Source organism: Equus przewalskii, chromosome 6, assembly GCF_037783145.1.
Source record: "Equus przewalskii isolate Varuska chromosome 6, EquPr2, whole genome shotgun sequence".
NCBI lineage: Eukaryota > Metazoa > Chordata > Mammalia > Perissodactyla > Equidae > Equus > Equus przewalskii.
Genome location: NC_091836.1, coordinates 111,813 through 135,770, shown reverse-complemented (window position 1 = coordinate 135,770; position 23,958 = coordinate 111,813). Strand labels below are relative to the sequence as shown.

The following is a 23,958-nucleotide window of genomic DNA, read 5'->3' as shown; positions in this document are numbered from 1 at the left end:
GGAATAGTCCCCCCTGGGTGGAGGACGGAGGGGCCGCGGGCCTGGAAGCCTGAGGCCCAAGAGCTCAGCCGGGTTGATGCCCAATAGGGCTCCCCAGAAACGGAGGAGCCCGCGCCCCTGGCTTCCAGCCTGGGAAACTGAGGCCCAAGGCAAGGCAGCAGAGGAGGGACTCGGCTTCGCCCTGAGTCCCCGCTCCCAGGCAGCTCAGCCTGGCACTCCTGGGTCCGCATCTCCGCTGTGTGCTCTCGGGCACGCCCCTCCCCATCTCTGAGTCTCAGTTTCCCCATAAGGAATTAAAGCAGGGCGTGGTTTCAAGTACAGCGGGCTGGAACTGCGGGTAGGGAGGGGGTTGACCTTAGGGTCTAGGCATCTCTCCTTCCCAGACCACGTCTTCGCCCACGTCTAGGCCTCGGTTTCCCCATCAATCAAAAAGGGAAGAAGGGAGCTGATTTCTGAGTCTCTCCTACCCCTGTTCTTCTAGGAACTTGGGCGACGGCTGGGGGCCGAATAGGGGGGTCCCCGCCCACGATCTGGGTTGGAAACATCGCTCCCTCCCTGGCTGCCGGATTCGAGTCAGCGCGCGTGCCCTCGGCGGGCCTCAGTTTCCCCGGCCGCCCCGCCAGGCGCCAGGACGCCGAGGGCCGGGGTCCCAGGGGTGCAGCCCCCCGCGGCTGCGCGCTGGGCCGGGCGGATGACATCACCGGGCCGGGGGCGGGGAGGCGGCGGGAAGGAGCGGGAGGGCCTCCTCCGCGCCAGGCGCAGCGCCCGGGCGGGCTCGGTCGGGCGGCCGCGGCCATGACGCAGGGTCCGGGCGGGCGCGCGCCCCCCGAGCCCCCCGCGGCCCCCGAGCCCGAGGCGCCCACCACCTTCTGCGCGCTGCTGCCGCGCATGCCGCAGTGGAAGTTCGCGGCCCCCGCCGGCTTCCTGGGCCGCGGCCCGGCGGCGGCGCGGGCGGCGGGGGGCGCGGGGGCCGCCGACCCCCAGCCCGAGCCGGCCGGCCCCGCGAGCGTCCCGGCGCTGGCGGCCGCGGTCCTGGGCGCCTGCGAGCCGCGCTGCGCCGCGCCCTGCCCGCTGCCTGCGCTCAGCCGCTGCCGGGCCCCGGGGTCGCGCGGGCCGAGGGGCGCGCGGGGGGCGGCCGGGCCCCCAGACGCCGCCGCCGACGAGTGGATCCGCAAAGGCAGCTTCATCCACAAGCCGGCGCACGGCTGGCTGCACCCAGACGCCAGGGTCCTGGGCCCCGGGGTCTCCTACATCGTGCGGGTGAGTGCGCCGGCCGGGCCCCGGGACCACACCCTCCCCGGACCCCCAGCCAGGGCACTGGGGCTCCCCTCCCCCGCCTCTCTCTCTCGGACACCGGACACCGGGGACCCGCGCGCCAGGGCTCTCCTCTCCATCCTTCCTCCTCTCCCCGCACCCGGACCCCCATCTCCACCCGCTCCGGCTGGCCGCCCCCAGCGGAGGGGTCGGGGTTCCCACGGCGTCACGTGGGGAGGGGCGGGGAGAGCGCGGCAGGTGGGTGGGGGGCGCGCATGCGCAGGTGGAGCGTCGCCCCGCTCTGGTTGGGCGGGAGTCGGGGAGTGAGGACGCGGCGGGCCTCGTGCTGCCCTGGCCGCGCTGAGAGCGCCTTCGCGGACGACAGAATCGGACCCTGCAGAGACCTCGACCTGGGGGGGGGCGGCGGGGAGGGGCATCTGGAACCGGGCCAGACCCGAGGATTCGGGATGCGACCGTCCGGGGACCTCGGATGTGGCGTAAAGAGACGCGTCTGCAGTTGTCCCGGTTTTTTGTGATGAACCTTTCAAACCACAGAGAAGCTGGAGGAATGGGCCCTGGTCCCGGCGCGCCGCCTCCCTGCTCCGTCCCTCTGTCCCCGGGGAGTTTCCGACGAACCGTTAGGAAGTGAGCCAACGGGATTATATCTTCCGGGACGGGGTCCTCCTGCAGCCACGGTTCCTCGTACGTCCAAGAAAACCGCCAGGGACCCCAGATGTCGTCCAGCATGCGGCAGTGTGGCCACGTCCGCAGTGGGCTTTTGGGGGCCGGGATCCTGCAAGTGTGTGTGTGTTTGCCTCTGGTTAAGTGTCTGCTTCCTCTACAACAGCCCCCCACCTCTCGTCCCCTCCCCCGGCACCTGGTCGTCGGGTCCCCCCAAATTCATGTCCGTCGGAACCTGGGCGTCTGGCCTTACTTGGAAATAGGGTCTTTGCAGATGTGATCAAGTTAAGTGAGGCCGGCCTGCAGCGGGGTGGCCCCAACGCAGTGACCGGTGTCCTTAGAAGATGCGGGGAAGGTGGACACAGACGCACGGGCGACGCCGTGTGAGGATGGAGGCAGAGACGGGGGTGAGGTTGTGCGGGCCGAGGATCGCCGGCCGCCAGAAGCTGGAAGAGACGAGGAAGGACCCTCCGCCCGGGCTTTCGGCTGGAGCCGCCTGGCCACACTTAGATTCTGGACGTCGGGCAGGCAGAGCCGAGAGAGAATAAATCCCGTTGTTCGAAGCCCCCGTTTGTGTTGCTTTTTCGTGGCCCCCGGGGCTCACACATGCTTCAGGTGCGTTTGTCCCCAGGGACCTTCGTTTCCTTTATCACTGAGTGTCTGCCAGGCGCAGTTTTTGGGTCAGATCTTTGAAATGGAGGGATCACAGAGGTGAGGCGGGTGGGGAAGTCTCGAGTGCGGGCCTGCTGCGTCCACACCCGACGCGCTGCCCGGCGCCCCTGGCGGCACCGCCCGCTCCTCCCGCCGTCCCAGTGCCCGTCACCAGCGTCTGGTTTTGTCCGTTCTTGACCCTCCCCTGGGAGGGCGACTCTGGGCCTGTGCACATCCTGGTTCCGAACCAACTTCCACTCGTTTCTCTCAGCAAAAATCGGCGATTCTTGCCTGATGCACACTTTCCATTTTGATGATTTTATGATTATTTTCATGGTTGTTAGGAAAATGCTATTAGGCATCAAACCAGGGGTGGATGGTGGCACTATCAGTTTCCTCATAAACATTTTAAAAAATTAACATAGAATTCAGTACCACGAAGTATACAATTCAGAGGTTTTTAGTACATTCACAGGGTTGTGAAACTCTCACCATGATCTAATTCCAGAACATTCCATCATCCCAAAAAGAAGCCCCGTCCCCATCAGCATCACCCCCTCCCCAGCCCCTGGCCCCCACGAGCCCACTCTCTGTCTGTGGATCTGCCTGTTCTGGACGTTTCTCGTCCATGGGGTCACACGCCGTGTGTCCTTCTGTGTCTGCTTCTCTCCCTGAGCGTCGTGTGTGCAGGTCCATCCATGTGGCTGTGTCAGGGCCTCGCTCCTCTTCGTGGCTGCGTCGTGCTCCAGCGTGTGGGTGGACACGTGTGTAGATGGACCATGTTGTGTGGATCTGTTATCGGTTGATGGGTATTTAAGTCATTTCTTGCAGTTTCCCTTAAAAAATAAACTCAGTTATGTTTATAAATGGAGTTTACGGAAAACAAAAATGTTAAGTAAATAGTAGTGTGGTCTCTGTGGCACAGCTTACGAAGCTGGGCAGGACGGTGGAGCGTCTCCCGCGCTGGGAGTGCAGCGAGCTGGGTGCTGGTCCTGTCCTTGCCAGGTCTCGCTGTGTGAGCTTGGCTCAGTCCCTTCCCCTCTCTGGGCCTCAGTTTCCACACTTGTAAACTGTTCCTTTCCTGCAGCGTCCCAGGGTAGGCTCTGGGTTGCCTCGGTTTCCACATTTGTGGAGGGGAGGGTCAGACGCGAAGCCATCCGAGGTCTCCTGACCGTCCGTGGGAATTTCCTGTGGCGGCCGCAACAGAGCACCACGAACTGGGGCTTAAACGCGGGAGGCCATCCTCTCACCGTCTGGAGGCCGGGAGTCCCAAACCGAGGTGTTGTGGGGCTGGCTGCCCCTGAGGCTCCGGGTTCCAGCCCCTTGCGGCCCCCGGTGGTCCCGCAGCCCTCAGCTCGCGGCCACGTCGCTCCAGGCTCTGCGTGTCTGTCCCCGACCTCCTCTGCTCTCTCCTGTAAGGACCCCGCCCGTCAGGCGCTGTCCTAAACCCAGGACGGTCTCGTGCTCAGTCCTCGGTCGCGTCTGCAGATTCCCTTTCCAGAAAGGCCCCGTCCCCGGGTTCTGGGGTCAGGACGTGGACGGGCCCTTCTGGGGGCCACGTTTCCCCCACGATGGCTGGTGTCTGGGGAGTTTGTGGTTCTGGGTCAGAGGTCACATTTACTGGCAGGCCCAAGGCTGATTTGACCTTTGACTTTTTTATGCCTTCTCTTTAAACATAAAAATTCAGTTTCTGGCCAATGTTTACACATTGGGGGTTTCACACAGAAGCCCTGGGTTTTCTGGTCTTTAGATCCAATCGGGGGCTCTGGCAATGTCGGGCCCTCTGGCTGTGAGATATGCGGTCGGCCAGAGTTCCCACCGTGTCCCGTCGTCGTGCAGAGTCGAGACTCCGGGGCCCACGGGCGGGTCAGATCCTGCCTCTGCCGCCCTCGGGCCTGGACTCCCAGTGGGCCCCCGGCCCCCCCGGGTCTCTGTGTCCCGAGAGGTCACGACTGTCGCTGCAGCGTGGCGTGTGCTTAGAACGGGGCTGGCGTGTGGCGTGTTAGTGACTCACCGTGTCGTTGCGGCGCTGGGCCACCACGGCCGCCTGTCCGCCTTCCCTGCCGGTCCCGTGGGCTCCGAGGATGCGGTCGCTGTTCCCAGCCCTGCGGGGTGGTGTCACCTGGTCACGCCCCGTCCCGTGTGAACTCTGGCCTCCCCCACATCAGGGCCCATGCGCCCTACCCTTCATTCAGGGGGCTGGGCCCGAGGGAGGACTTCCCGTGCAGCTGGAGAGCGCTGTGCATGAATTAGGGTGAGCCTGTGGTGGGTACGGGGATTGGACCCCCTTGCCCTGGGGCCCTGGAGCACTGGCACCCGCCCCACAGATGCTCGCCCTGCTGCACGGAAGGTACCGGTGAGTGGCCGGCGCCCCACCACAGCCGTCCACTCAGTGGGAGAATCCACTCCCGGGGGCAGGGGCCACGGCTGATTCCCTTTGAGGTCCCACATGTCTAACGTGTGCTTGGCATGTCGTCCATGCGGATCTGTCTATCCGTCCATCCATCCACCTGTCCATCCATTCATCTGTCCTTCCATTCATCATCCATCCACTTATCATCCATCTGTCCATTTGTCTGTCCATCTGTCCATCCATCTGTCCATCCGTCCACCCATCCACCTGTCCATTCATTCACCTGTGCCCCTATTCATCTATCCTTCTGTCCCTCTATCCATCATCCATCTGTCTATCCATCATCCATCTGTTCGTCATCCATCTGTCTATCCATCATCCATCTGTTCGTCATCCATCTGTCCATCCATCATCCATCTGTTCGTCATCCATCTGTCCATCCATCATCCGTTCGTCCAAAAGGAGCTGAGACCGCTCAGTCCGCTCCTCTGCTTACCCCTCTCCCGTGGCCCCAGCTCTCAGAATGAACCCACGCCCTGTTCGCAGCCCCGGGTCCTGCAGCCTCTGCCTCTGGCCGACGTCCTCTCATCTGTCTGCTCCGGCCGCACTCGGGGGAGGCCCTGGGCTCCAGCTTGCTCGCCTCTGGGCTTGTTCTCGGGTTCTCTGCCTGACTTCCCCTTCTCTTTGCCGCTCGCCGTCTCGGTCGGGTTTTGCTGTGGAACAAACCAGCCCACAACCTGGTGCCTGAAAAGAGCAAACGTGTATTATTTCGTGTGGCCCTGTGGTCGGCTGGGGCTGAGCGGTCTCGTTCGCCTGTCCGCCGGGGGACGCGGATGGGCCGCTGTCTCTCGTGGTCAGGCGGGCTGGCCCCGAGGGCAGGTCCCCCAGCAACTCTGCCTTTTAGGCCTCCGCTCGTGTCACCTGCTGACGTCCCGTTGACCAAAACGAGTCACGTGGCCAAGAGCCTGGATGGGGGAGGGGACCGTTGGTGGCCGTTTAGACAGTCGGCCGGCTGTGCTGGTTCCTCTCCCAGAAGCAACGCTGCGTCCTGCTAGCACTGTTCCTCCACACGCGTGCACACATGTGCAAACACACGTGCACACGTACCTACAGGCCTGTGCACACGCACGCTCCTCCGTGGCCTCGTCTGCACAGATGGCAGCTCTCTGCCCCTCGCTCTGCTCCTCAGCGCCGCATCTTGGAGATAATTTCATGTGAACACATCCGACGTCTCTCATCTCTTTGTCGATGGCACACCCTCCCCTCCAGGGACCGTGGTGTGTTTAGATTTCGCCAACACACAGGCCACGCAGTTAAATTTACAGTTCCCGCGACACGGGTGATCTCCTGCAGGAGGATGTGCCACGTGCTGTTGGGGACGCGCTGATGCCAAGAAAAACCTCATCGTTCTTTGGAAATTCCAACCCACCTGGCGTCCTTATTGGGTCTCGTGACCCCGAGCGTGTTGACCTTTAGGGCGTCTCCACCTTCTCGCTGATCAGTTCAGAGCTGCAGGTCCCAGCAGGCGGGCGGGCGCTCCTGCGGGGAGACCGAGGCAGGCAGGACTCGCTGAGGAGGGCGAGCGGAGGACCAGCCTGGGACGTGGGTGCCGGGGGCAGAGGGAACCAGTGGGTGCAGAGCGGCTGCTGGGCGTTGGGGCTGCGTGTGGGGTGGGGCCCTGCGGAGAGGAAGGAGCGCGCCCCCCACAGTGAGCTGTACACACGTCGGTGGCCACAGCTGCTGTCTCTGTGGGATAAAGTCCTAAAAATGGAGTTTTGAGCTCAAAGCGTGTGTGTATCATTTTTAAAATCAAGTTAAATTCATGTGACAAAATTGACCATGAGTCATTTCGAAGTGTACAATTCAGTGGCATTTGGTTCATTCACAAGCTTGTACAACCATCACCTCCATCTAGTTCCAGAACGTTCCGTCACCCCAGTAAGAAACCCCATCCCACTCAGCAGTCGGTGCCACCCCTCCCCCCCCCCCCACCGCTCTCTGTGGATCTGCCTGGTCTGGGCGGTTCACGTAAATGGGATCCCACGAGAGAGGCTGCCCCGCGGCCCGCCATCCGCGTCGCACTGTCGTCTGCCCAGCGGCACAGCTGCCACGTGGGAAGGACGCTCGTGGCATCGTCTGTCCTCACTCTCAACCCTCGGCAGCCGTCGCAGCCGCCCAGGAGCTCCGCTGGCTGCTTTGCCTCCGCTCAGCCTAGTCTCCTGGATTTCTGAGCTGCTTTCCGTGGACAGCACAGTCTGGGCCATCACACTTTCCCTCAAAGCATGAGAGAGACGTCGAGGCTCTGGGCTTCACGGGCCGGAGGGCTCCCTCTGTCTGCTCGCAGGCCCCGTGCTGGGCTCTGGGGAGGCAGGAGCGAGCAAGACCCCCCATCCTGCTCCTCCTGGGCTCACGTCCTAGTGGATCGGAAAGAGAGCAAACAGCAGGCAGTTCAAGGACAGCCGCGATGGAGCCTGGAGGAAACAACCTGGAGTCAGGGAAGGCGGCTCTGAGGAGGGGACGCTGAGCCTCAAGATGGGGAAAGAACCAGTCTGTAGATAGGTGGGGGAAGGGACAGCAGGTGCAAAGGCCCTGGGGCAACAAGGCTGGCTGTCTAGAGGACGGAGGAAAGGGCTGGAACCCAGGGGGTGCAGGAGAGGGGAGTGGAGATTTCTCTGGGGGTGGGGGGTGGGACGGCCTGGATTTGACCATCAGTCCCCGGCTGGGCTCTTTTGGACTGTGCTCTGGGCCCACCCGCTCACCCGTGTTCTCTCTCCCCTCAGTACATGGGCTGCATTGAAGTCCTCCGCTCCATGCGCTCCCTGGATTTCAACACTCGCACCCAGGTCACCAGGTGAGCGCTTGAGTCTGGGCTGGGGGGCTGGGGGCCCGTCCAGGGTGGGACCACATCTCCGTCGTCCTTGATTTTTTTGGTGCAGAGAAGGTGCGTCAATCTCATGCTCTGAGCTGCCTGGAACGGAGTCAGGAAGAGTCATGGCGACAACCAGGGTTAGGCGGGAGGGGACCAGCATCTTTTTTGTGTAGGAAAAAATGTAAAAAAAAAACTCTATTGAGACATAATTCACTTATCAAACAATTCACCCTTTTCAAGCATACAACTAGATGTTTTTTGGTATCTTCACAGATACCAACCACCACCTACCTAATTCCAGGACGTTCCATCACCCCAAAAAGCAGCCCCGTCCCCATCAGCATCACCCCCACCCCCCCCAAGCCCCTGGCCCCCACGAGCCCGCTCTCTGTCTGTGGATCTGCCTGTTCTGGACGTTTCCCGTCCATGGGGTCACACGCCGTGTGTCCTTCTGTGTCTGCTTCTCTCCCTGAGCGTCGTGTGTTCAGGTCCGTCCACGTGCAGCCGTGTCAGGGCCTCGCTCCTCTTCACGGCTGCGTTGTGCTCCAGCGTGTGGGAGGACACGTGTGTGTGTGGACACGTGTGTGGTCCAGTGATGGATGTTTGTGCTGTTTTTGCCTTTTGGGGGTTACTGTGAATCACGCTGCTGTGAACACGCGTGTGCAGGTTTCGTGTGGATGTGTGTTTCCGTTTTTCTCAGGCGTGTGCCTGAAAGTGGATGGCTGGGCCGTTTCCACAGTGGCTGCACCCTTTTACCTTCCCGCCCGCTGGGTGTGAGGGCCTAGTTTCTCCTTTTGGCACCAACATTTTTGTGAGCCTGTTGTGTGACCTTCTGACCTTCAGGACCCTGTAGCCCCCGGGGGACTAGCGGTTTCGCAGGGGTCTCTCCCGTACTGTTTGGGGGGTCAGTTCCTGCCTCTGTTCAGGGAGCTCAGAGCAGAGGTCATGTTCTCACGACGCCACCGATGGGAATCTTGACCAGCCTGTGGCCACACAGACCTTAGGATCCAGGCTCTGGGGAGAGGGCTGAGGGCGGGGTAACTGCCAGATGCAAACGGGGTGGGGGTCCGGGTGCCCGGGGAGCCCCCATTCGTGCCTCCGCTCTCCGGGTAGCCCAGCATCCCTCCCTCTCTTGTCCCCTCCCTCCCTGAGCTCGCGCCCCTCCCCCGCCCCTCCCCCTCCGCGCTCTCTAAGCCCCCGCCCTCCCCCAGGGAAGCCATCAACCGGCTCCACGAGGTGGTGCCCGGCGTCCGGGGCTCCTGGAAGAAGAAGGTGGGTGAGGAGCTCGCGGTCCCCTAGCGGGGCTGGTGGGCACGGTCGGAGCCCGAGGGAGGACGCCCGCCGTCCGCAGCCCCCGCCCCCCCGGCCGGAGCCCCGCTGCGGCCGCCCCCCTCCCAGGCCCGCGCTGCCCTCTGCCCCGCCCCCAGGCCCCCAACAAGGCGCTGGCCTCCATCCTGGGCAAGAGCAACCTGCGCTTCGCCGGCATGAGCATCGCCGTCAGCATCTCCATCGACGGCCTCAACCTCTCGGTGCCCGCCACGCGCCAGGTGAGTGCCCCCCGCGGGGCGGCGTCTGCAGCCTGGAGGGCAGTGGGCGCAGGTTTGTGACCGCGGGCCCTGGTGTGAGCTTGTTCGCCTGGAGCTCTGCGGGGGCCCCGCCCTGAGCCACAGCTGTCACGACTGGGGGAGCTCCTGGCTGAGAGGGTGGGGCCAGGGGTGCTGCTCAGCACCCCCCACGCCCAGGATGGCCCTCCCGGAGAATGACCCGGCCGGACATCCACGATGCTGAGGGGGAGAGACCCTGGCTTGGAATCTTCTGGTGGGAACAAACAACCAAAATATAATTGCAGAAATGAGGGAATGATTACGAATTCTGAGAAGCATTGTGAGGCCAAGCAAGGGTGGTTGTGAGCATGCACAGGGTGCTGTGACCCAGCGGGGCGTCACGGAGGGCTTCCTGGAGGCAGGGATGCTGGGGCTGCCTGAGCAGGTGAGGAGAGGGCATCCCCGGCAGAGGTCACCCTGTGGGAAGATGGAGCTGGAGACGGTAGTGAGGCTCACAGTGAGAAGCTGAGATCCGTCCAGGAAGCACTGAGATCCTGAGAGGTTTTAGTTGGGAAGTGCTGTGATGTGTGGTCTGGTATGAGCTTGACTGTGGCTGCTTTGGGGGCACGCAGGAGGGGAGCGGAAGAAGCCAGGGCCCCAGGAAGTCGGGGGGGGGGCAGCTGCCAGTAGGGTCAGCACCTCTCCTTCTCTGCAGTGACTCTGCCTGTGGACCAGGACACGGAGGCTGAGAGGGGAGTGATGTGCCCACCGGCTGGGTCTTCCCTGGGCTAGGGTTGGGCAGGGGGGAGCCCTGAGGATCCTCACGGGGCAGACAGGCTAGGTGATCTGTGGGGTACCCAGGGAGGCGCCTGGTGCATCGGCTCAGCCCTGCCTGGCCCCATCACTGCTGCTCACTGGGTTGTGGAGGGACATGAGCACTCAGGAATGCAACGAGTGGCAGCAAATCGATGCAAAAGAGCATGCAAATGAGCATGCAAACGAGGGAACAGATGTAAGTGAGCATGCAAATGAGCATATGGATGTCAGTGACCCTGCAAACGGAATGGATGTGAGTACGCAAATGAGCACATGAATGTGAGTATGCAAATGAGCACACAGATGTATGCTGGCATGCAAATAAGCGTGCAAATGAGGGAACAGATGTAAGTGAGCATGCAAATGAGCACATGGATGCCAGTGAGCCTGCAAACGGAATGGATGTGAGTATGCAAATGAGCACACAGATGTATGCTGGCATGCAAATGAGCATGCAAACGAAGGAATGGATACAACTATGCAAATGAGTGCAAATGAACATATGCATGTATGAGAGTATGCAAATGAGCACGCAAAGGAGCACGTAGGTGATGCTGTCGGAGTTGATATCAGAGTCAGGAGCCTCTGGTGGGTCCCGCTCCTGTCCCCTCAGTGCCTCCATGGCTGCATGGGGGGGTGTGTGTGAGTGTGCGAGTGCCACACCGGGGCATCTGTGTGGGGGACTGTGAGGGCCTATGGGTACACGGCAGGGTGTGAAGGTGGGCTTGAGTGTGTGTGAGTGGTTGTGTCTCTGGACATGACGTGTGAGAATGTGTGTGGGACAGTGTGTCTGTGGATGAAGTGTGTCTGTGTGTGCATGGGTGTGGTTTGTGTGAGGGTGTGTTGTGTGTGTGTCTCTGTGTGTTAGTGTGTGTTTCTGTGTCAGAGGCGTGTCTGTGCGTCTGTGTTGGGGACGTGTTGACCTGTCTGTGTCTGGGCTCTGGTCTGTGCACCTGTGAGGGTGTCCACCAGTGAGAGGTGGGTTTGTCCTTTCTCACATGTGACTGCGTGGCCATGGCCCCTGCATCCCGCCCTGGCTGGGGGTTCCTTGTCCAGCTGGTCTCTAGGTTATCTCGGCCCAGTCAGGGGGACGTCTTCATCCCCACATCCCTGTGGCCCTGGTCCAGCGACACAGCTGAGCCCAGGGTCCCTGACCCTGAAACGAGGGCCCCGTGATGGCGTGTCTCTCTCTCTCGCCAGATCATCGCCAACCACCACATGCAGTCCATCTCCTTCGCGTCGGGTGGTGACACGGTAAGGCCGGGCACTGGGGGGTGGCCTTCCAGCCTCTCTGTCCCCTGCAGCCTTGAGACCCTCTGCCCGGACCCTTGCTGGTGGTGGGTGGCCGGGAATCCTGGCTGGGGTGGTCCGGGCAGGCCCAGCTGACCCCTCCCACCCGTCCGCTCTCTCCCCAGGACATGACAGATTATGTGGCCTACGTCGCCAAGGACCCTATCAACCAGAGAGGTGAGGCCGCCGTGGGGTCGCGGGGGCCCCGTGGGCTGGGGTTAGGCAGCTGGCCAGGGTCGTGCTGCTGCCTGGTAACAAAGCCCCCACCGCAGCCTGCCACATCCTGGAGTGCTGCGAGGGGCTTGCCCAGAGCGTCATCAGCACCGTGGGCCAGGCCTTCGAGCTGCGCTTCAAGCAGTACCTGCACAGCCCGCCCACGGCGGTCGTCCCCCCGGAAAGGTACCGGCCCCCCTCCTCCCATCCTCCCGGGGACCACACCCGCCAGACCACGGCCGGGTGCAGGGTCCCAGCTCTCAGTCCTCCCTCTGTGCCCCCTCCTGGACACACGGCTCAGCCCCCAGGACTCCCTCTCCTCGTCTGTAAAAACAGGATCAGAATAGCATCCCCCAGCTGAGGCGAGGATTCAGGGAGCCCGTTGGCGGCTGTCGTCACTGCCTAGTCTGCAGTGTGGACGGGGGCGGCCAATGCCGCTGCCGGGGGCGAGACAGGCGTTGTTTGCGGCTCTGCGGGCCAGATTGCCTGTCTCAGCCGTGACGGCTGCCGTGGAGCACACGGCGCAGGACGCTCGGCCGAAGGCCAACAGAACGTTATCTATAGACACGAAAATTTGAATTTCATGGAACTTTCACGTGTCGCCACTGTTCTTTGATTTTTTCTTAACCCTTTAAAAGTTTTATGGCTTAAAAGTGTAGAAACTGTGCTCTGCTCCCAGACGCACAGATAGAGGCGGCGACCGGACCCCCGACCCCTGTTCGCGGCAACTTGAATATCTGAACAGATGGAATTTTGTTAGAACGATAACGAGGAAGTGAACTGTGGGGAACTCAGATACGCACGTGGTGAGGGACAGGACGGGCGCGGGCGCACACAGCCCCACGAGGGCCTCCTCCCACCGCCCTCCCTGCCGGCATGCTTCCGTGGCCTCGCACACGGGTTTGCACGCCCATTGCACACGTTCTGGCTTCCCCTACCGCGGCGGGCGCCTGGAGCTGCCTCTGCCCTCGTGGCTGCACAGCTCCTCTGGGGCCACGGGGAACTTGTTGTCCCTCCCGACTGGGGGGCAGGCAGCGCTCCCCGTGTGCCTGGACCAGCAGCCACAGGATGTTTCCCAGGTGCTGTCAGGGGGCCCAACAGCGAGGGCGTTTTAAATGCAGAGGGTGCCGCCCCCGACCCCCTTCTGGTGTGGGCCTGGGGTCGTGCCCGGCCCCGTGGGGGCGCCAGAGCGGGCAGGAAGGCGTGGGCACCCGCTTTTCTGAGCACCTGCAGTTACAGATGAGGAGAGAGCACCGGGGCTCCCTCAGCAACAGCTCCTGGGCGGGCCCAGCTCGTGGGGGGTCAGAGTCCCCGGGCTGGCTCGTCCCCCACCCGCCGGGCAAAGCTCGGATGCCAGGCCCTGGCGCTCTGGCTCCCGCTCGCTGTCTGTCCCCAGGCTGACGGGGCCCGAGGAGTCGGCCTGGGGGGACGAGGAGGAGGCGGAGCACAATTATTACAACAGCATCCCGGGGAAGGAGCCGCCCCTGGGCGGGCTGGTGGACTCCAGGCTCGCCCTCACGCAGCCCTGCGCCCTCGGGGCCCCGGGCCAGGTCAGCCTCGGTGGGCTCGCGGGGAGGGGCGGCCCCGGGGCGGACTCCTCAGCTTGTCCTTCTGCTCCTGTCCTCCTCCATCCTCCAGGAGGGTCCCCCCCCCCGCCCCTCCTTCCTTCCCCAAACTGCACAGAGCTATGTGGCCCATTGTAGACACTTCAGACGTGATTCCCACCCTCAGACTTTGAGTAAAAATCAGCCCAGTGGTTTACTGGGGGCCGTGAAGGGGCTTCCGAGGGAGGTAACAAAAAACTCAGCGGGGAGACTCTCTGTGGTCAGGAGGACTTCCCTGCGGAGGCGGTGTCGGGCTGGGCCCTGACGGGTGAATAGGAGCTGCTCAGGAGAGCGGTGCAGGGAAGGGCATCCAGGTGGAGGGAACAGCATGTGCCAGACAGCTGGAGGGTGCAGAGAAGGCTGATGAGAAGTGGGTGGTGGGCACGCGGCCAGGGAGGGTGTAGGGGGTTCAGGGTCTCCAGCCGTTTGGGAGGGTTGGGGTGGGCAGACGGGGTGCTCAGCTCAGAACGGGTTCAGGAACCGCAGGAGGACCCCTCGCTTTTTTGCAGGGAGCAGCGCCTGCTCGAAGAGACGCCCGTGGCCTCCCGTGGGACCTGGGCCCCTCAGGTATGAGGGGGTGCCCTCGGGGCCACGGGCCGCCCCAGTGGAGGCCTCCCCCTTGCTTTCTCCTCTCTGCATCAGCACTTTTCGTGAGATTGGAAAGCATCCGTTTCTTCCTTGCTCTCGAGTTTCATTGCATTTTGGGGACAGGGCCTGCGTTCACATGGTTCAAACACCAGAGCATGAAAAGGCCTCGGTGGAGAGTCACTCTCGTCCCTGCCCGTCTGCCTGAGCTGCCTCCGTCAGGTGACCGCCGTCAGTGGTTAGGAGTGTCTGTTGTTTTTCCGGAATTTTCCATGTATATCCAGCCAATTCAGGCCCCCGTTTTTATAGGTGGGGGTCACCATATACGCGCCCACCTTGCTCTTTGCCACGTGACAATCGCCCGGGAACCCTTTCCACATCAGCGCCCATCACATGGCCTTGCTGGCCTTCACCCCTGCGTAGCACTCCATTGCAGGAAGGGCTGGCCTCATCCCGCCCGCCCCTCACTCACAGACACCTGGGTCCCGCCTGGCGTTTGCTGTGACAACAACCGTGCGATGGACAACCGTGAACACTCGTCACTCAGCTGTGTTCAGGGATTTTAACAGAGTCCACCCTCCTGGAGGGCGGCTGCCCAGTCCATGTCGACAGAAATCACAAAGTCGCCCTCTCGATTTACATTTGCACCAGGTGCTGCGAGCTTTTGTTTTGACGAAATGATCGAGTGTTCAGCCCACAGGCATTTCATGCTATTACACAGAATTAAAAGTGACAGAGAGGCTAGAACCCCTGGGCCCCGGCTGACCCCCGGCCTCCGTCTCCGTTCAGACCACATGCAGAGGCACCCAAAGCATGACGAGCCCCGAGGCCGGCTGCGGGCACCTCGGTCCCTCCGGGGTCCTTGCTCCTTCTGAACAACTGCGTGCTGGCCCCCCCGCCCCCAGCGTTTGTTTCTCACGCGGCCGCCCCTAGCTGGGCATCAGCATCTTCCAGCTCCCGTCTCAGACACAGCGGCAGACGTCCCCTCGGCCCAGCCGTGTGTTCCTCCCGTGGGCGTGTAGCTGTGGACTCGCTGGGTGACGGGGTGCAGACCGCAGCCCCGTTCCTGGAGACTGCCAGACTGCGCGTGATGCGGCTGCGCCCACCAGCTCTGCCTCTGTTCTCACAGCTGTGCTGGGCTTTTTTTAGATCCTCCCAGATAATCTGGGCATTTCACTGCCAACCATCAGAGCCCTCGTTGGCTCCCAGCGCCTGAGGTTGAAGAACACTCGTGTATCGGGCGCCCACCCACCGGGTCCCACGCTGTAACAGGGCCCTGGTCTGCTATTTCTCTGGGACTCGGGCTGTTCACCCCGAGCCAGGGCTCCCCAGCGTTTCCTACCTGAGTCTTTGCACGTGCTGTTACTGCTCCTTGTCATGCCTTTTCCAGTTCTCTGGCCAAGAACTCCTACCAACACATCAATGCCCCACCTCCAACATCTGGGAATTCTCTCTCACTCCAGACTCCCGCAACCCAGGTTTCTTCCCTCTCACCTAACCCTGACTGTAGGAGTCTGGGAGCATCTGTGCCTCCTTCTGGCAGACTAGGAAGCCTGGGCTGAGACCCCTCTGCCCCCATCAACCGCCGAAGGCTGGCACAGCGTGAGCAGTCGTACTGAATCATAGCTTTTGCCAGATGCTGTTCTGAGGTTTTAATTCCCACCTCTGCTCACAAGGAAGCTGCTCCTGGGCTCCCCATTCTGCAGCAGAGTCTGAGGCACAGAGGTCGGCCAACTTGCCACGGCCCGGGTGGGGCTGCCGTGTGAGCTCAGAGTCGGGAGGGCTGATGGTGTAATTGGCCTGAACTGGAGATTGCAAACTGCAGGCCCTCAGGCTGGAGCTGGCCACGCGGTATATTAAGAGGTTGTCATTTCCCTGCCAAGGAGTAAAAATAGAGATGTTTAGAAATGGACAGACAGTTCCAAGAAGATACAGAATGCCCCGAGCCTGGGAAAGATGCTCCATTGCTGAGAATAAGAGATGGAAATTAAGGTCCCCCAGGATGCCCTTCCTCACCCACCAGGTCAGCAAAAACTGACAGTCTGATAACACGTGGGTGAGGCCAGGGCAGCGGGCGGAGGCCCACGATCAAGTCCAGCAGAATCCGGGTGAGGCCTCCTCCAAGGACACCTTTTTTCCTGTGGCTTTTGAACCATGTAAACGCTTCACACATTCAAAATGAGATTTGAGGGAGAAAAGGAAGCAGATCCTAAAATAGAAACAAACAGGAGCAGATGACTTATGTACCGTGTTGATAACATAATTACAGGGAGAACAGAGTTTATTGTTACTATCTTTTAAATGTGGAAAGTGAACGTAAACATCAGGATTTCTGGCTTCTTTTGAAGCTGGGCTGCTCTGGTCCCAGGGGCCACTTTCCTGCCTGGCTGGGCGGCTGTCCCCTTCCCGGGTGTGGACCTTGGTGCCTCCCGGCCTCTGAGTGGGCATTTATGGGGTTTTTCACTCCCGCTGGTGCCGCACAAAAGGGTGTGTGGCTTCCTTCCTGGAAGGAGACAGGTGTGGACGCGGGGTGGGGGCGGGGTGGGGGCGGGGCGGCGGGGGGTGGGGTCTCGCCTGCTCCCACCTCCAGGGCCCCTTCTGGGCTCCCCCCCGTTGACCCTCCACCTGTCCCGCCTCCCCAGCCCCACCCGGGGACGGCTACGTGCAAGCAGACGCCCGGGGCCCCCGAGACTACGAGGACCACCTCTACGTCAACACGCAGGGTCTGGATGCCCCGGAGCCCCTGCAGCCGGAGGACAGCCCCAAGAAGGACCTGTTCGACATGCGTATGTGGGGGCAAGCCAGCCTGAGGGGGAGGCCACGCCCCGTGCCCCCGGCGGTCTGACGGGGGAGGCCCAGCTTTCTCCGTGGGGACTTCTCCCCTGAGGACTGTCTGAGCTGGTGGGGGTGGGGTGGGGAAGTCTGTTTCCTATGGGACGTCCTAGTCTGACAGGAGAGGCTGGGTGGCTCCCCCTCAGGGGGCTTCTCCAGCCTTTTGTGGGTGACGCAGCTTCCTCTCCATGGGAGTTCTCCGTCTGACAGGAGGGGCTCGTTCATACCTTGAATGAGCGGTCAGTACGATGGCGGAGGCTCAGACCCCTCTTCTCTCCGGGACCCCTCAGTCTATTGCGGGAGGCCTGCCAAGATCCCTGGTTCTGGGTCCCCCCGGTTTGATGAGGGAATTTAAGCTCCCTCCTCGTGTGACTCCGTGGTCTGAGGGAGGAGGCTCCAACCTCTTCCGCGGGAATCCCGGCCTGATAGGGGAAGCCTAGTCCACATTCTGACCGAGTGACCGGCTGAGGGTCCTTCCTGCCCCTGGGACCCCCAGCCTGAGGGAGGAGGCTTGTGTCCCCATACTCTCCTTATCTCCCACCGCATCAGTTGCGACCTCTCCCGGGAGCACTGTGGGGCCAGGCAGGGGCGTCTCCCTCCCTGGGGACGCCTCCCTAGTTGGCGATCCCCCAGAAGCTCCCAGGCCAGCCGGGCGCGGCTTCCTTGACGAAGGTCGCAAAGCCCCTTTCCCCACCATCTGACGACTCGATTTCTTGCCGCAGCTCTAATGACAGCACCTAATATCTCCTGAGCGCCTGCTGTGCGCCAGGCGCTGGACTAGGATCCTAGCCCACGGCCCACGCGGTCCTCAGGTGGGAACAGGGGCTCCAGGCCTGCGCCTGCTGAGACATGGGGTCCCAGGGGGCCAGGCAGCCCGGGGGCGAGGGGCGGGAAGAAGACGCTGTGTCCCAGGCTCCCCTTAAATATCCTCGGGTGACCTCTGATTTGCCCAGCCTTGGTCACGTGCTCACTCCCCAGCCAATCGCTGGCCGGGAGGGTGAAATGAATAGGCCGATTGGCCAGGCTCCACCGCGCGTCCTGGGAGCTGGAGGCGGGTTGGCCTCACCTGGACCCCTGGAGGAGCGGGGATCCCCAAGGACCAGAAGTGGGGCCAGAAGTGGGGTGCAAAGCTCAGATACACCAGAGTGGGGGTCGAGGCTGAGCTAGGCTGCTCCACATGCCCCCTAACAACCAGGGGACTGAGGCTCAGAAAGGGCGAGAGGCTTGTCCAGCGTCACACTGGTGCCTGCTGGTAGCCTTGGAAAACCTCTGCAAACCATCAGAAGCTTTTCTGTGAAGGGGTGGGAAAGGAGGGGCGCCTGTGCCCACCCCAGAGGGAGTGTTGTACGGGGGCTCGGGCCAGTGTGGTCAGACAGGACAACGGAGCACAAGGCAGAAACACTGGGCAGGAAGCCAATATAACAAGACATGAAAAAGAAATGCCTGTACACTTGGAAGCAGACAAGTGCTGCCATTCTTTGCACGCACAGCACTTGGGAAATCCAGCAGAATATGTTGAATAACTCATCGAACCAATGAGACGGTGAAGATGGTGACGGGTATGAGGTTGGTACAACACACACAGCACATGCACAGCACACTCAATGCACACTCAGTACACAGTACACATGGCACACTGCACACTCAGTGCACACACGGCACACAGCCAGGGACGCACCGTGGCGGGCTTGCTGCAAGGTCTGCTGCACAGCAGGTGCCCCGTCAGTGTTGCCCAGTCCCGAAGGGCGGTCACTGCCCCCAGCCCAGGCCCCCTCTTCCTGCCTAACCCCTGCCTCCCACCCCGTCCTCGCCCGCAGGACCCTTCGAGGACGCCCTGAAGCTGCACGAGTGCTCTGTGGCCGCAGCCCCCCTCCCCTTGGAGGACCAGTGGCCCAGCCCCCCGACCCGCCGGGCCCCCATCGCCCCCACGGAGGAGCAGCTGCGGCAGGAGCCCTGGTACCACGGCCAGATGAGCCGGCGGGCGGCCGAGAAGCTGCTTCGAGCCGACGGCGACTTCCTCGTGCGCGACAGCGTCACCAACCCCGGGCAGTACGTCCTCACGGGCATGCACGCGGGGCAGCCCAAGCACCTGCTGCTCGTGGACCCCGAGGGCGTGGTAAGGTGGGCGCGGGGGCGGGGGCCGGCCCGGGAGGGGCGGGGCTTCGAGGAGAGGGGCGGGGCCTAAGAGCCGCGACTGGAGGCGGTGAGGGGGCGTGACTTCGTGTGGGCGGGGCTGGGGCGGTGGGCGTGGCCTAGGGCGGGGCTAGAGGGGGCGGGACCTACCAGCCGTGACTGAAGGCCGGGCCTGGGACAGGGCTTTGTGGGCGGGGCCTAAGGGGGCGTGGCTTGAGGCGGGGTTAGGGTTAGGGTTAGGGTTAGGCTGTATCCCTCCTCCCGGGGCCCAGGGCGCCCACCTTTTTAGGGCCCTTTAGGTTTATGGAAGTAGTTCCCGGATTACAAAACCCTTTATGTTTACAGATTCTGTCCCCGTTTACCAGGTGCTTTAGAATTACAAGATGTTTTCCAGTTTAAGAATTTTAGGGTTTACAAAGGATTTCCCAGTCTATAAAGCATTCTAGGGGTTACAAAACCTTTTCCAATTTCAAAGCCTTTTGTGCTTTACAAAGTACCATATTTCTTTGTTTTGTTTTTTTTTTTTAAAGATTTTATTTCTCCTTTTTCTCCTTTTTCTCCCAAAGCCCCCTTGTACATAGCTGTATATTGTAGTTGTGGGTCTTTCTAGTTCTGGCACGCGGGACGCTCCCTCAGCATGGCCTGATGAGCAGTGCCATGTCCGCACCCAGGATCCGAACCAGCGAAACCCTGGGCTGCCGAAGTAGAGCGCACGAACTTAACCACTCAGCCACTGGCCGGCCCCAGTGCCATATTTCATCAATTGTAAGATACACTTTTCCCCCCACATTCTATCATCACGAATGCTTCTTACAAGGAGTGATATCTTTCAGTGATAAATAGGGTATTTTCGGTTTCTGATATATTTTAAGGTTCACAAAGCATGTTTCAATTTACAAGGAGTCTTAGGGTCTACAAGTTACTGAATTGCTTCAACCCTCTGGTACACACCTTTCTTTTCTCTCATTTTGGCATCTCTGAAGTCTGGATTTTTTGAAAACCATCAATTGCATCTTTGAACTGCATCATTATTTAACTGGGAGGGTTTTTTTTGTCTCTTTGTGGTGCAGAAAATAGTGATGCATCTTACAGTTGTTTTGAGTCGATGAGATTTGGTATGCAACAGTTCTTAAAGCATTTTAGGGTTTACAAAGTATTTTCCAATTTGCAAGGAGTTCTAGGGTTTATGAAGCATTTCCCAGTGTCCAAGGCCTCAGACCTCACAGATCATTTCTCAGGCGAGAAGGTGCTTGGGGTATTGTGCTGTCTCAGAGTTTGCCGTCCCGCTGAATCCTCAGACCCACCCTTGGTGCTAGGCTCCTCTCCCTGTGTGGGGTGCACCTGGGCGGGGGGCAGCTGAGCGGCTGGGCCAGCTGGGGCCGCGGTTCCAGGTGGTGTTCTTTCAGTTCCTGAGCCACCTCCTCCCTTGTGTCGGGTCTCGCTGCTCATGGCCCTAACCTCTGGCAGGCCTGGGACGTCAGTGTCCCCCCGAGTCCCTTTCCATTAACTTGATCTCTGGGATTAGACCGGTGTCCCCTAACCCTGGAGAAGCTTCAGGAGTTCCTCAAATAATCGGCTAAAAGGCAGCCTCCCACGTCCTGTCCCCAGTGCTGTGGAAATAGACGTTTGCCGTCAGGCCCAGGAATGTGCATCCTGAGCCTGCTCCCCAGGCAGTGTGTGTCCCGTGAGCCCGGCAGCATCCGCGGGCGACTGACAGTCTCTGCATTGCATCCAGTTCCAGCATGCAGTGGTGCTAAGATTTTTCTCATTCTAAGACGCTCGTGGTTTTTGGATCCGGTGATTCTGGTTTTCGGATCTGTGTCTCCAAGATTCCAGGGGTGTGTTCATTTCCTAAGGCTGCCACCCAATGACCACAAACTGGGTAGCTTAAAACAACAGGTTTATTCTCTCCCGGTTCTGGAGGCCAGGAGTCTGAGACCAAGGTGTTGGCAGGGCTGGTTCCTTCTGCAGCTCTGAGGAGCATCTGTTCGTGTCTCTGCTGGCTTCTCATGGCTGCCACGATCCTTGGCGCTCCCCGGCTGGTTGACACATCACTCCAGTCACTGCCTCCGTCTTCTCGTGGTGTCTTCCCTGTGTCCACGTTTTTCTCTTCTTACAAGGACACTAGTCATTGGATTTGGGGCCACTTGGGTAATCCAGGATGAGCTCATCTCAAGACGCTCCGCTTCACCACTTCTGCAAAGATGCTTTTTCCAAATAAGGTCCCATTCGCAGGTGCCGGGGGTCAGGATGTAGACATCTTTTGGGGCCATCGTTTGACCCACTATAGGAAGTGTGGCCCCTGAACCCTCGTGGTTTGTGAGCCTGTGTCCATATGTAGGTCTGGAATTGAGCCTGGTTCTGTAGCTGGAGTTCCGGGAGGCTCTGATCCGGTGGTTCTTAGACACGAGCGTGCGTCAGAACCGCTGTGGACTTGTGAAAAGGCAGACCCCGCCGTGGAGGTCTGCGGCCGGCCTGAGCGTGTGCCTCGCTGACGAGCTCCCGGTGGTGCTGATGCCGAGGCCTCTGGTCCCGCAGGTGCGGACGAAGGATGTCTTGTTCGAGAGCATCAGCCACCTGATCGACTACCACCTGCAGAACGGGCAGCCCATCGTGGCCGCCGAGAGCGAGCTGCACCTGCGCGGAGTGGTCAAGCGGGAGCCCTGAGCAGGTGCGTGGTCAGCACCCGGCCCCAGCACTCGCCCAGGCGCCAGACTTTTCTCATTTTGAAAATTGGGAACGAATTCACATACCACACAATTCACCCATTTAGATGGTACAACTTGGGGGGGTTTGGGTACATTCACAGAGCTGTGCAACCATCCCTCCATCTAATTCCAGAACATTCCATCACCCCAAAAGAAGCCCCCATCAGCATCACCCCCACCCCCTCCCCAGCCCCTGGCCCCCACGAGCCCGCTCTCTGTCTGTGGATCTGCCTGTTCTGGACGTTTCACGTCCATGGGGTCACACGCCGTGTGTCCTTCTGTGTCCGCTTCTCTCCCTGAGCGTCATGTGTTCAGGTCCGTCCACGTGCAGCCGTGTCAGGGCCTCGCTCCTCTTCACGGCTGCGTCGTGCTCCGGTGTGTGTGTGGACACATGTGGATGCCTTTATCCATTGATGGACATTTGAGTGTTTCACTTTTTGGTGACTGTGAACAATGCCGTCGTGAGCGTGTGTGTGCAGGTTTTGTGTAGACGTGTTTTCGTTGCCCCTGGGCGGTGTACACGTGGGAGTGGAAATGCGGAGTTGTTGTGGTAACCCTGTGACTGACTCGTGATGAAAGTCTCCAGGAGGGCAGCGCCTGGCTGCCCTGGAGGAGGCACAGGCGGGGCTTGGGCCTGAGATGCGAGGTGCTCCTTCAGCTTTGGGTGACGGGAGCCAAGGGAGGGTTTTGAGTGGAAGGGGGTCAGGCAGGTCGGGGCGACTCCAGGACGCCTCCGGTGAGAGGGGGCTCTGGGGTGAGGGTGCGGCTGAACTGGGTGCGGGGGGGGGGGTGGCGGAGCAGACCTTGGGGAGGAGGGAGAGACAGGACCCACCTCGGAGGAGCCGCTGGCTGGGGCGGGAGGGGCTGTGGAATTTCCCGAGGGCTGGGCAGGAGCTCGGGACCTGGTTGGCCGCTCTCCTGTCCCCATGACAACCGCCTCCTTCCTGGCTCCACCCCCACTCACAGCCTCCTCCCTGCCCTCAGCCGGCGTGACTCAGGCAGAGGAGGGGTTCCCAACCTGGGGAGGGGCTTCAGGGGGTGGCGATGGCCCTACGGGACACCCCAGATGATCCCAGCTCCCTGGGGCTGTATGTTTGCTCATGCCGGGGGACCACCTGCTGCCCTTCTATTCCCAGAGGGGTTTTTGACCCAAGAAACTACGCAGTAATCATAGCTGCTAACGCAGCAGTTGCTGTGTCCCACCCTGTGCTCAGCCTCTCCTGCATCTTCACTGACCCCCATGCAGCTCTGAAACAGGCAGTGTTATTAGCATTCTTGTTTTGAGGAAGAAGAAACAGCACAGAGAGGTTCGGGCACTACCCTAGGTCACACAGCAAGAACATGGGGGAGCCAGGACTTGAACCTGAGACCCCTTGCTGGGTCCCTTTGCTGCCAGGTTTGGAACGCCCGACACTGGTTTCAGCTGACCCTTGACCTCTCCTTGACCTTTCTCCCCAGGTGACAGTTCTCAGCTTGGCTCCTGTCCCTGCTCCCCAGACGCCCCTGTGGCCTTATGGGCTCCTCAGCCTTCTCTGGACCTTGGTCATGCTGGAACCGCCGCTGTCTCTCCTTCCTCCGCGTGGGCCTCTGGAATCTTCCATCTCCAGCGGCCCTGGCTGGGCTGGGTCAACCAGGCCGGGAGATGGGGCCAGGAACCCTTTCTCCCACGCCCCTGCCTCCGCCCTCCCCCTGGAGTGAGGGTGTGCCACACCAAAGACAGGACCTCTTCTCGCCTTTAAAGAAAACGTGCCGGAAGACGGCCGTCTGTCGGGGAGCCCTGGCCAAGGTCCCTGATGGGCCGGGAGGCCCCGTCCCTTCCCGGCTGGACTTCAGCTTCTCTCCCTGGAACGGGGGGGCAGTCCCCATTCCCTGGTGTGGGGATGGATTCCTGTCCTGCCCGGGCTCTGTTTTCCTACCTGAAAAATTGGTGCACCGTTGTCTTTTGGGGGGAGGATCGAGGTGCTTTGGGTCCTCAGGCTGGTGCGCGTGCTGGTGTGGAAGTGGGGGGCGGCCCCGGGGCTCCCCTGGGTTGAGGGGGCAGCCAGCGACTCCAAGACAACTGAGCAGGGGGCTGTCCTGAGGCCCCCACCCCGGCTTCAGCCTGGACTGGACCTTCCGAATCTGTTTGTAATTAAACCTGGGAACGACCACGAGGAGCGTGAGCCCCCAGCACACAGGGGCCTCCCGGGCTGGAGGAGCTGGCCTGTGGGTGCACGGGGCGCGGGCTGTCCACTCTCCCAGAGCCCCCGCCGTCTCTCAGGCACCCCTGTTTGCATCCCGAGAGAAGGCACACCCCGATTCTCTATGGGACACCCCAGTTTATCCCCAAATGCTGCAGAACTCTGTCAAGGTTCTCCAATGTATCTGTCAAGAAGCTTTGTTTTCTTCTCCAAACTGCTCCTAACTCACCCCAAATTCGGCCTGA

At 61.1% G+C, this 23,958-nt stretch overlaps 1 protein-coding gene across 1 annotated transcript; it reads left to right on the top strand.

Annotated features, from left to right (window-relative positions):
* Positions 1-721: 721 nt before the first annotated feature.
* Positions 722-23,958, top strand: SHC2 (SHC adaptor protein 2). Its single transcript, XM_070622191.1, has 13 exons — positions 722-1,260; positions 7,720-7,790; positions 9,020-9,080; positions 9,236-9,355; positions 11,369-11,422; positions 11,584-11,635; positions 11,731-11,857; positions 13,068-13,221; positions 13,785-13,842; positions 16,503-16,646; positions 18,510-18,808; positions 21,364-21,496; positions 22,992-23,958. The coding sequence occupies exons 1-12, from the start codon at positions 796-798 to the stop codon at positions 21,490-21,492; spliced, it is 1,734 nt and encodes a 577-aa protein (XP_070478292.1). The 5' UTR covers positions 722-795; the 3' UTR covers positions 21,493-21,496; positions 22,992-23,958.

What these genes read in the sequence shown, in the direction of transcription:
- SHC2 (XM_070622191.1), top strand. Translation starts at nt 796, where the DNA reads ATGACGCAGGGTCCGGGCGGGCGCGCGCCCCCCGAGCCCCCCGCGGCC. An exon ending in GGGTCTCCTACATCGTGCGG is followed by an intron (nt 1,261 to 7,719) that starts GTGAGTGCGCCG and finishes CTCTCCCCTCAG; the next exon opens with TACATGGGCTGCATTGAAGT. An exon ending in CCCTCGGGGCCCCGGGCCAG is followed by an intron (nt 13,222 to 13,784) that starts GTCAGCCTCGGT and finishes GCTTTTTTGCAG; the next exon opens with GGAGCAGCGCCTGCTCGAAG.